The sequence below is a fragment of the Misgurnus anguillicaudatus genome, chromosome 9, assembly GCF_027580225.2.
Source record: "Misgurnus anguillicaudatus chromosome 9, ASM2758022v2, whole genome shotgun sequence".
Taxonomy (NCBI): Eukaryota; Metazoa; Chordata; class Actinopteri; order Cypriniformes; family Cobitidae; genus Misgurnus; species Misgurnus anguillicaudatus.
The window spans coordinates 1,586,851-1,599,767 of NC_073345.2; the positions used below are offsets into that span (position 1 = coordinate 1,586,851).

General features: G+C 35.6%; 1 protein-coding gene across 3 annotated transcripts; it reads right to left on the reverse strand.

The window, feature by feature from the left end:
• Positions 1-2,032: 2,032 nt before the first annotated feature.
• On the reverse strand, positions 2,033-11,301 carry LOC129424400 (pterin-4-alpha-carbinolamine dehydratase 2). Of its 3 annotated transcripts, none has more exons than XM_055181057.2 (5): positions 11,120-11,301; positions 9,412-9,576; positions 7,521-7,646; positions 3,308-3,388; positions 2,033-2,923 (listed from the first exon to the last, which is right to left on the reverse strand). In XM_055181057.2, the coding sequence occupies exons 1-5, from the start codon at positions 11,201-11,203 to the stop codon at positions 2,828-2,830; spliced, it is 552 nt and encodes a 183-aa protein (XP_055037032.1). In that variant the 5' UTR covers positions 11,204-11,301; the 3' UTR covers positions 2,033-2,827. The 3 variants fall into 3 exon arrangements, with proteins under 3 accessions (XP_055037032.1, XP_055037034.1, XP_055037033.1); XM_055181059.2 differs by lacking the exon at positions 11,120-11,301 and adding an exon at positions 10,029-10,109; XM_055181058.2 differs by lacking the exon at positions 11,120-11,301 and adding an exon at positions 10,029-10,047 and having other exon boundaries at positions 9,412-9,572.
• Between the last annotated feature and the right edge of the window lie 1,616 nt (positions 11,302-12,917).

The following is a 12,917-nucleotide window of genomic DNA, read 5'->3' on the forward strand; positions in this document are numbered from 1 at the left end:
TTATCAAATTTGTTAAAGCTAAAGTGAAACATTTCAGCACTAAGCATCAAATAATCAGCTAATCAGAGGAAATATCATCAGCAAAGAACAACGTTTTTGGGCCTGTTCCTCATATAAGCTCTTAAAGCTTCATAGACTTAATTATAGCATACCATCAAACTAATTTTATGCTACTTTATAGTCCTTATACATTTTTTAAATCACTATCCATAAATAGTGACTGATGGACAGTAAAATAGAACAATGACTGAATTGATAGCAATTAGATCATATTTAAACCATTTCAGTTTTTTTCAGTTGCTAACAAGCATTGTTCAATACTGAAAACACATCTTCAAAACTCTTCACACAGTCTGCACTACCAGCATGAGTGTTGGCCAAACAGTTAAAACTCACTTAGACCAACATAACACTGCAACAATTCTCATTCATAAAACACTCATTTCATTCACAACACACCGACCTAAAAAAGTACATACTCAACTTTTATTTTTTAAAGTTTGAATGATATCTGCATAAATCAGAATACTGTAGCACATTTTCACCTTATTGAAATCATTTGTAACAAGAATGATCCATATGAAAAATTCTATACTTTACTGTGTGAATGAATGAATGTATGAATGTAGTACTAAAATTACAACCAGAAGGGGAATAAAGAGGAAAAAATGTCATCTCTGACATGCATCTTGGAAAGACCTTCTCTGAACCACTCTTCTTTGATCCATATTTGCCAACAAATTCAGTTCCAAACTATCCCATTTTACTAAAGAGTCTAATGGGGCATACACCAAACGCGAGTTCAACGATTTGCGCGAGTAGATTACATACAAAGTCAGTGCAAAGACGCGATTAGACACGTCCTGGCGCGGGGTGATGCGATTGCCGTGAAAACGCGCCCTTTGCGCAATTTAAACATATTCAACTCAAGCGAAAAGTTCGCATGACACAAAGTTAAATCATGCGAGTAATCTAGAGCGAGCAACGCAATGCTACGCGTTTGGTGTGTACATAGCATAAGGCGGAACACCTGTGGGAATTTCAGTTATGAATTTGTAATGATTATTTATTTTTGGCTATAAAATGTAAAATATTTTAAAATAATTATTGCATAAAAGCTTGGGAATTGCCGTCATTCTGTTTTGAATGTGTTTTTAACCATTTTGAATGCAGTGTGTTAGCATTAGAAAAATGTGCTGAAAATACATATTGGAGTATGAATTGGAAAAAGAGTTAATACATTTTTAAAAGTGTGGTCACTGAATGCATGTTGCCTGAAAGCAATGAAAAATTGTTCACAGTTTGGTCTGCATTGACTTCTGTTTCGCTAACTGTGTGAAGAGTTTTAAAGATGTGGCCTCAGTATTGCTTGTTAGCAAATGAAAAAACAGTAAAATTATTAATAGTTATATATACTGTGGTCTTTCCCCATTCAAGCAAAAAAAAGGCAGATTTATTTGGTATATTGTTCACATAAAAGCTATGCACAGGAGTATTACCAAGATGGCTGTCCCACCTAGGGGTATTGTGTGCCCTATTTTTAGCCTATAAAGTATCAGTTACTTGTGATGTTCTATTTTGGCTTGTGTATTGCCAAATCAATTGGTTTCTTAAAAAATAGTGGCAAAGTTGTTATCAGTTTAGTGAGGTCTGTCAGCTTTACTTAATCAAGGTCTACCAGGTTGATCTTGGCCCCATCATCATGCAGTACAGCTGAAAAGTAGATCCTGTTGATCCAGCTAATGACCATATGTAGCTCTCATAAGAAGGGAAATAGAAATGTATTTCTATAGCGCTTTACACATTTTGCATTGTTAATTAGCTTTACAATGCTGTCTTATAGTTAACATTTAATACAATAGGCTACCATTTGTAATCTCATGTTGGGCTTCAACCACTCTATGACCTGGCTTATGTAGGCATATTTTGAATTCGTTTTTTTTTGTAAACTTCTGGAAACCTTCAGCTTTCAGTGTGTGTATTCTTACAGTAATCATAGATATGTACACATATTACAATAATACAAACACAGTTTTCATTGTAAGCAGTTTATGATGTTGACACATGGGGATTTAAAAATAGCCACTGCACACCTTTAGCAGAATGGCTGAATATCTTACAGTTTGGCAGGGTTTCAGAATGCAAGTGTATTTTAAATAACTATTACAAGGTATAAACAATATTCACAAGGAAAAACACTAGTTTTCGTTTTTTTAAAAATAGAATTAAAAGAAAACCAAAATGTTTACAAAAAAGATATGTTCCTTCCAGTGAAATCAAAAAGGTCTTTCTTTGCAAAAGACTCCATTAATAATCTATTCCTTTCCTTAACAGATCCACGGACTGTTTCAAATTATTGTGAGCATAATGGCTTTGTTTCAGTGACTATACTTGCTCTTATAGTTTATGAAGGATCTGATAAAAGTTCTATAAAGACATCTGTTGAAATGTCCACATGTACTGTACTGTATTTTCCCATCCAATCATGTTTTTGTTTAATTATATGGAGGCTGTTTCTCACCACATTTTCCTTAACAGTTGAGGGCTTATGTAACTCCTAATTGGGGACTGAAAGACTTTGTATTACTTGGATAATTCCCAGTTTCTAACTGATTATCTGGTTTGTCTGCTCTTGAAATTTCCAAAGCAAGGATTTCACAACATAGTTAAACTGAGGGGATCCAAATGAAAATATAAAAAAATCGACTTTTTCATTTCAAGTGCAAAAATACTTTATTTCATAATAAAAAATGATACCAGTTGCAACCTTTAAATCTTATTAATCTTTTGAAAATGTTGTGTCCCGTAAAGACAACTGTAAAGATGGCTACAAGGACAGTGCCACCTTATCAATAAATTTGGCTAGTCGAATGTCCTTCTTTGACAGTCCTCCACAGTCATGTGTCGTTAAAGTGACCTGCACCTGAAAAACAGTAATTAATGTAGCCAATACTAAAAGATATCTTTTTATTTCTATAGTGTAACAAACATTAATGAGAATCAAAGCATTGAGAAGAGCTTTTGGTACCTGTACTGAAGCCACTTTAATAAAAAGAATTGTGTGCAATTCCTTGGCGTGCTGTGGAGGTTTACACAAGCCCTGTGCACCTTATTTTACAAAGTGTAATCTTTTTCCAAATCTTTATTTTACAAGGCTCTCAGTCTCCACTTTTTCTTTAGGGCTAGTACAATACCTAATGTAGCGTCATTATTTGTTGTGTGAATGCAGTACTCAAAGACCTCTTGCAAAACTGATTCAAAGCCATATCACGATAAACATGTATAAACATTACAAACTTATTATTACCTTGTTATAAACATTGAACCACTCTGGATGATGGTTCATTTTTTCTGCTTGTAGAGCCACCCGAGACATGAAGCCAAACGCCTGAGAAAAGACAACAGACAGCTTAAAGGGACAATCCACTTTTTTGAAAATATGCTCATCCATTGAATCTGATTAGACCATTAGCATCGCGCTAAAAAATAACCAAAGAGTTTCGATATTTTCCTATTTAAAACTTAAGACTGACTGAAAATTAAAAGTTGCGATTTTCTAGGCAGATATGGCCAATTGCAACTTTTAATTTTCCATCGGTCTTAGTACACGATGTAACTACAGAAGAGTCAAGTTTTAAATGGGCTAGCACCTTCTTATTTATCTGAACTTGTAACTATTAATATATCTGCTAAATGTGATTCCCAGGTCACGATTAAAAAAGGGAGACCAGGCCTTTGCCAAGCCAGACCCAATTTATGGAATAGGCTACCGTTATCTATAAGGGAAATCACAACAGAGTCTCAGTTTAAAGCGAAACTTAAAATCTACCTTTTAGAGAAGACCTAACATTTGTGAGACATCCTTCACATGTTATTTTCTATGTAATTGTCTCTGCATACTATCTTATTACTGTTGTATTGTCTAGTGCTTTTTTTACTAGATACTAGGTCAACGACCATTATTGTGCAAAAAAAAAACTAAAACTAAACTTAAGTTTCACAAGTGAACCCAAACATTCTCTTCTATTTGTGTGCTCCAATTCGCCGTTATTCTACAGAACTCCAAAGGGAGGCAAGACCCTGCGCAAGCTGAACCTGCCGTGAACAAGAAAAAAATGCACTGGCCATTTTAGAGCAATTTCCCATTGCAATCTCAATTAAGCCTTTAAATACTTCCTTAGCTAATTAAGTCAACTGAAGCAGCATTGTACACAAGTTTCAATCTTTGCAGAGAGATCCATGGGCTTGGCCAAATTCTCTCATAATGAAACCGGGGTACTTAAAAAAAAAAAGAGGAAATTACAGAGCCGAGGATATTGTAAGCAATTTGGGGAATTTATTCACTAACACGTGATGTAACACAATCAGCTATTTTATTGAATTATCTATCAAGAAAACCGTCCTGTTATCCAATTAAAGTGATTGACAGAATCCTGAAACTCAATTCCACCACCAATTTAAACATGTAGCCTGCGTTTGCTCAACTTTCATTAAGAATATTGGTAATTATTAAATAGCAAGGCATAATTTGTTTCAAAATGTTCGCTTTTTATGAGTTATTCTGACAGGTAAAAAACCCCATGACAACAAGGTTTTAATAATCTTTGATCTCTTCGAAAAGATTGATATTCGTCAAATTCTGAATGGGCGGTTTTTAAAATTTGATAAGAAAAAATACCCTATCTCTTGTTAAAATGTTCAAAAAACTTAAAATCTCATTCTCGACACTTAAGGACAAGAAGAGGAAACAATAAAGCGGACCCGGAGCACTGTCTCTGACTCCCACTCAAAGGAGGTCAAGGACCATCGTTCTCTGGGTCTTTTGTTTACTTTGTATTGTGCGTAGCCAACGCCTCAGCCCACAGCCACTTTTACTCTGTCAGGAGTTAAGGTAATTAGACTTGACATGTTACAGGCCCTCATCTCAAATAATCAGAACCACCACCACAGGACCAGCGAGCATGTTTCCCTACACGCCACTTTAGGGGCATTTTGTGCTATTACGGCATGATTGTCATAAAACACTGGATGAGGCCGTAAATATGGCCATAGTTTCGAACACATGTGCCTGATATTTACAGGTCGGTTTTCTGTAGTGGAATATAGGGCTTATGGACACAGGATCTTCTAGCTACGCCTAAACGTAGACAGATTGGACTACGGAGGCTGCTTCAACAAAGTTCCCCTGAAAGCATGAAATGAATGTGTCGTCATAAACAAACACAACCTCTAATGTTACTTCATGTAATGTTAGCGCATGCAATGTTACATTTATTTTATCAGATCACATTACTACATGTAACACAATGTTAGTGTAGTTTCTCATGTTCAGGACATGATTATTACTTTCTACAAACACATGAGAACTCTGTAAACTGTACTATCTAACATAAGACAAACCTACTACTGTAAACTGTACTATGGCTTGTAAACCGCATGAATATTAACTCATTTTTCCCCATTAAATAATACAACTTCTGACCCACTTCAGAGGACTATCTAACAATAAATATTATATAGGGGCGGTTTCCCGGACCAGGATTAGCTTAATCCAGTACTAGGCCTTAGTTTAATTAGGAAATATAACCAGTTTTAACAAACATGCCCTACTAAAACATTACCTGTGTGCATTTTAAGGTAAAACAAAGGGCACTGATGTATTTTAAGATATGTAAGTGCAAGTTGTTTTCAGTTTGGAGAGCTTTTAAAAGTGTTTAAGTCTAGGACTAGTCTAATCCCTGTCCGGGAAACCGCCCCAAAGTGTCTTCATTTTGGTTTATTCCTAAAACAATGAAATACTATGAAATAAAAGTTTATCAAAAAGCACAAAGCAACGTTTGGTTCTAAACTCGGTAGCTGATTTTTAGTGCCGATCATTGAAATTGTTCTCTTTGGTCTGAAACACAGTGACTGCTATAGACGGTTTTTAGCAGTAACAACATAAACAAGCGGATGTCGTGGTCCGCACGTAACTTCCGGTAAACTCCGCTAAAAATAAATAACAAGAAAGTTCTTTAAAGTAGTTTATTTAAATAACAAGCAAAAAACAACACATAGATTACCTAGGAAACCAAAACATTTGTTATTTTCGACGAGGCATTTGTTTAAGAAATCAGTTTAGCAACTAGTCAGACCATTAAAAAAACGAAACCAGAAGTAAAGTTCGGATCCAGAAGTGTATCGCGTCGACACACGTGCGTCCGATGAAACCGTCTATAGCAATAGCAGGAATTTGATTTCCTCAATTGGTTTCTGCTTTAGTCATACATCAATGAAACAGAGCCAAACAACTCAAGTGTTTTATGTGGAATAAAAATGTACCAAATCTAACAAAATGTTGATCCCACAAACAAATGGGATTTCATGAGATTAATGAAACTTCTGCAACATAAATAGCATAATGTCACAAAGAAACTTTAACAGATGGGTTGCTTGCTTGTAAACCGAGATTCAATAAACAATGTGTATTTACTGCACACCAGCAGCATCAAAAATAAGGTTCACAACACAACGGTGTTATACGAGACCCGGCTGCTCAAACAAAAGGATTGCGATAACATTTGAATTCCTAATGTACGCGATATTAAAGCATAATGTTGCTTTAGAGATCTTATTTACTATGTAAAGTCCAGAGTGAAGCCAGGACATAAAGGATGCAAGGCCAACAGAAAGTTAACTACATGCAGAAGAGAAAATAACTTTGAGTGAGATGTGCACATGGAAAACTATGAGGTCAGTATTACATAGAGAAGCAAACAAAGTCCGTGTAAAAGAGGAACATACAGACTGATGGGATAGTTAGTGGTTTTCTGAGGCAGATGAAACATTTTAACCAATTTGATTGTTTGTGAAAGAAATCATTTTGATCAAAACTTCAATTGATGCCAAGCACAGCTCTGCTCTCAATCACAGTAATACAGACTGACACGAGTCAGGAGTTTGGGGGGAGGGGGGTTTAAAGAGTAAAAGGGGGGCAGGCAAAGTGTGGCCTAGCGCTTCTCACATAGAGACATGTAAGACAAGCACGTACTGTAGTGCTTTTGTAACCAATCGTGGTGTGACACTCCACTTCTGAATAAAAAAGAAGAGCTGTAACATTAGCTACAGTAAACCTATTTTTGTATGTTTATGCTGTTTGGCTCAAAGCAAAACAACAATAAATAAAGAGTTTCCAAAAAGATGTGGTCTGGCTTACACCTGCAACTAATAGACTATAGGTATTCAGGTTTTCCTGTTGCAACGTAGCTGCTGAATCTCTCTGTAAAAGCCATTTAACCACAACATCCCTGGAAAGTAATGCCAATTTGAAGAATATTCAGTAGAAAGAAAGAAGAAAGCGCACTGGATTCAATGGATATCCAGCTTTATTTGCTATAGAAGAACAGACGAGAGACTGCAGCAATTATTGTCTGCACATACTAGACACATCTAAAGAAGTGATTACAAATCAAGAAGAGTGTTATAACTTTAAAGCATAACAATTGTTTTGAATTTGAAGAGTTGTTTTGGGTGACAAACGCCTGGTTAAAGGTCTTGAAGTGTAACTCCTTGTATAGAGCATCTCGATCGTCTACTTCCACCCAGCCCGTGGCTTTTAACTCCATGAGAAACTGTTCTCTCTCAGCTGGCGACAGCCAGTCTGTGGCCTGGGTAAATGTAAAGATCACCATTTAATACATTATTATAAGCCTATTCATCATACTTAATCATCATGCACTGCGCAAGGGCATCTATGTGACGAAAACTCTACCAACCACACACCGATTACTTCCTTAATGACGTCAATGTTTGAAAAGTACTTCTACTGTAAACTATTATTTATTTATTTGTTTTATTTTTTGAAGTGTTTACTAAGCAGTAGACAAAATGTCACTGCCTTTGTGCCTCAAGTAGACTTTGAAATATGGTTAAACAACTTGAGCTTTAACTAATGCAGGCAAACAGTGCTACACTTTTTGTAAAAAAGGCAATTTATCTACTTGTTATTTGCTTTTCCTGAACTTTGAGAAATGTAAGCCAATATTTTTCTAATGGGGACAACCATCCAGTATAAAAAAATCTTAATTTTAACAGGGGAATTTTTTTAATGCAATGGTAAAAACCTGTCAATTGCTTAACTCTAAAAAAATATTAATATATAGAGTTGAGAAACTGTAATAGATTTTTAAAATTACATTACAAGTAAAAGGTGTCATTTACCATATATTTTATGATGAATATCTCTATAATATTCAACAAGATATTTACATTTATTATATGTGTCTTATATATATATATATATATCAGTAATACTAAATAAGTGTCTAAAATATCCAATAGCTCTCCACAAGATAACAAATTATGTGTTTCTTTAATGATTTGAACATAATGGGACTCAATGTTTACCCAATTTGTAAAAAAAAGGTAACTCTGAAGATGTTACACATTGTGCCATGTTCTATTAACATCTATATCTAGTCCAAAAACCCAACTTTATTTACTTAACATATTTAAGTGTTTATTAAAAACGATTTTGTTTAATGGAAAAGCATGTATGTTTCCCATGTACTTTTAGGAAAAACATATTTTTCCTTAAACTATAATTATTTTCATTACAGTCGAAATAAAAATAGCAGAGTAAAAATGCATCAGCAATGCAAAATTAAAAAAACAAATGAAAATGCACAATGTTATCTGAAAAGCTTCTGGCTTTCCAAAAAGTCACCTAATAGGTAATCGTATGTTTTATCAAAATGTTTAAATGGGTCACTCTTTAAGTCTCTTTGCGCCATCTGGTGGATCAGCAGCGTTATAAACGTTGACAAAACGGCAAAAAAATCATAGTGTATCTGTCCAGCCACATACTGTAAATATAAAGTACCTATAAGTACAAGTCTATGACTGGAATGATGCAAAGCCGATTATCGTGCGTGTTTGTTTCTGATTTACTAAATTACAGATAAAAACCTTTACTCTATAAAGAAAAATGTTCACTAAAGTGAATAAATATGTTGTTATTTTACATAATTCATATTATTCAACCCTAAAAACACCAGAGGTCTTAGTACTGTTGAAAAAACTGTGAACTGGTGTGTGTTTTCTTTAGATTCATAACAGGTTCACTAACTACATTTCTTCATAAACCTAGATATGCTGCACGTCGTAAGTGCTATTACATGCATTTAAAAAACAATTTAAATAAAATACAAACACTAATATTAACAATACTAACACGCTACAAACGCTCTCTTTATAATCTGCGATGCTGCAGGTGCGCGAATATAGTTCGACCTCAAAACAGCGCGTGTTTAGCGCGGAAGTGTCTGATTGATTGGTCGGTTGGGTCCTCAGCCGACGTAAGCGTGTCAGCACAGCATTGAAAGAGCGCACGGACTCCTTTTGAACATCTTAAAATAAATTAATACGCCTTACCATTGAACCTGTGCAGCTCTCTGAAGACATATAACAGCGAATCAGTTTGATAAAAGCACTCGGCCACTGACGGCCTGAACTCAGAGTAAACATTAACCAACTCATCGCCGCCCTCTGCGAATCCAGCAGCGAGTAAACAATGTAGAGAGTTGTCCCTGAGACTGCCTGATCAAAATAGATTTTTTAAAAACAAAAAAATGATTTAAGCAATTTGTCATGTACAAACAACATGGCTATACAGCTTACGTTACAACAGAACGGCCAGGTGCATAAAAAATACCTAAAACACAGTCAACTAATAATATTTAAAAACAGAAAACATTAAAGGCCACTCTGCTGAAAAAACAGCATAAGCAAATGTTGTGTTTCGGTGCTGGTGAGCACCAGCATAGACCAGCATAATTCCCATGCTGGTTTGGTGCTGGTGGTCAGCACCAGCTTCCCATGCTGATCATATCAAGACCAGAATTAGTGTTGTCTTGTTCGAAAACAACTTGGCATATCTTAAAGTGCCCATCTTATGACTGCTTTTCCACAGGTTAAATAGGTGTATGAGTTCAATAAAGCATGTTTCAAAAGTTGTTTGCTCGAAATAGCTTGTAGGAAAAGATTGTTACCCATCTCTAGGAGCCTCTGTTTCAGGGCAGTTCAGATTGTGCCGTTTTGAGGTTGTCATTACATATTTATGAGCTGCTGCTCCTTTGATCACACCCCACTACTAACGTCATGTGCGCGTGCATAGTGATATCGCAGAGCAGTACAGACCATACTGTGTTATTGTGTTATATATTATTATTATTAACGGTTTATGTTGCCAACAGACAAATCATGCAGAAAAGTATCACTAATAAGTCCACTCCAGGAGAAGAAACTCATGACACACAATGATTCCAGAGTCATTTGTGATGTAGCAGTTTCAACAATTTTCCCTGGACAATGCTAACATATTCCCATTATAAAACATTTCAAACGCATTATTTTCGCAAATTACAGAAATTAAGACCCGCCGGGGATGTATAAGGCTTGTGAACCGCGTGCTTATTGCTAGAAGCTAGCGGGAGGTCCGGACCGTAAAGTTATAAGAGGCTCGGGGGTTAGCCTCGTCAGAAAAGGGTCTCGGTGTGTCAAACTCATCATGACACACAAAGATTCCAGCGTAAATTGTGATGTAGCCGTCTCAACAATACACTCGTTTTCCCTGGACATATTCCCGTTATAAAACATTTTCAAACGCATTATTTTCGCAAATTACAGAAATTAAGACCCGGCGGGGATGTATACAGCTTGTGGACCGCGTGCTAATTGCTAGAAGCTAGCGGGAGGTCCGGACCATAAAGTTATGAGAGTCTCGGGGGTTAGCCTCGTCAGAAAAGCCGGGGCGGTAAGGCCCGGTCTCGGTTAGTTTGGCAAAAAACTTTTCGTTTGGCAAAGCACTATTACTTAGTTCTTGTAGAATTGTAAAATAAAGCCGTTAAATATTTTTTTAACTTTCGAAACCACGGTTTAAATTATCTAGCCTGCAAAAATATCTATATAGCCTACTGTCTACAAACAATAATATTAACATCACTATACATTTAAAAGGTATAATTTACGGGATTAGCATCAATGTATGGTCTCTGTTTTGAGATACAGATGCTCTAGCATCATAAATGTAGTATTTTGTGACAGAAGATGACAACATGCAAAATATAACGTGACTTGTTACCTTTTGTGTTGATACAACGATCGCGAATCGAATCCAGTCTGTTTCAGATGTGTGAATGATCCATGAAAGTCCAATAAAATACATCCAATGACCATTTTTGTCCACAAATGCGTATAATCCGTGAAATATAGATACATAGTCTGTTGTTTACATCAGATTTCGCATGAAGGTCTTATCGCCTACAATCTGATGACTATTTGCGTCGTAACACACTGTATAAAAGATTACTTACTAAAATTTAGAGAGTTTTAATCTTCCAAGGGAATAAGGTTGATCACTTCCTATTGGACTTTACCCAAAATTTCCCAGCATAAGGATTTTATTATTAGGGTCATTCTTCATTTACGATGGCAAGTGGTGTCCAGCTAAAATAAAATTGAAATACCCAGTAAATCATAAAATGCTGGCATGTTTGTATTCTATACAGTAAACACAATTTGTGCACTGTTAACATAGGCATGTATTTAAAATTAAGGGAAATTTAGCCTGGATTTCATATAGAGTCACAAATATTTGTTTGTAGCCTAAAAAATGTCTGTACTGTATTAGAGTATAAGGAATGTTATCAAATGCATTTCTATGTGTTTTGTTTGAAAATGATTCTTTCAATACCTTTAGCTATAGATATAAATGTTTCTTTATTACCAAATTTAGACATAAATTATCATATAAGATGCAACAAATTCATCAACTGAGACACTGACCAAATGCCTTTCTCCATCCTGTCCTTGTCAAACAACAATTTGGGCTTTTTGATTTAATTTAATTCAATATAGCACTTTTCACAATTGTTAATTCTTACACAGCAGCTTAAAATTAAACAGAAACAAAGAAAAGCAAAGAACAAAGCATGGTAGTTTTTAAATATAGTTCAGTATTGAGAATGAAGCCACATTGAGTTATTCACATTTATTTCTTACATTAATAATGCAAATAATACTCCATTTATTTCAAACTACAAACACTGCAGCACCTATCAGGGAGCAATGAGAAACAGGTGCCTTGCTCAATTGCATCCTGCCGGCTTTGGGACTTGAACTGGCAACTCTCGGGTTATAAATAAATTATAATCTAAAAGTCTTATCTTTTGGTAGTGTGATTAAAAATTGGTAAAGGATGAAACACAAAGCTGATATTGCTCCTCCCTTGTCACACTGGAAATGGAAGATGAGGTTGTGCACACTGGCCGTGTGGGTTACTTAATTTTATGTAGTGAAAGCTTCTCATTCACTATGTTCATTTATTTTATTTTCTGTCCCAAATTTATTTTATCCTAACTCCTCCCTCTCAGAATATGGGGAAGAATGCAAAGATAGGCAGGAACTAACATTCAACCTTTCCATGCATACAGATAAACTGCATCCTGTTCACTATATACTCCAAAAATAGTATGAGTAGAATGGTAGTATGCCATTCACACACAGCCATTCTCTTAAGTTAGCTTATAAGCAAAAACGGAGCTACATAATTCAGACTGGGGCAGTAGTTTCCAAAGCAAATAAATACCTCTAACAGCGCTACTTTAGAAAATAAGTTCCAAAGAAGTGACTTTCAATGCAACTGAACCTCCAAAAAATATATATTGCAGCTGTTTTGGCTAACTAAAATCTGTTGTCAGACTTCTTCCTTTATTTCTTAACGCCATTCCAGCATCTACGGCTATATTCATGGCGAGAACCAGCTAATCCATACACAAGTTTTATTCAGACAAGTTGATTCATACACACAAGTTGGGGGAGGGACAATTTGGTATCTCCAATTTGCCTAACTTGCATGTTTTTGGCCTGTGGGAGGAAAC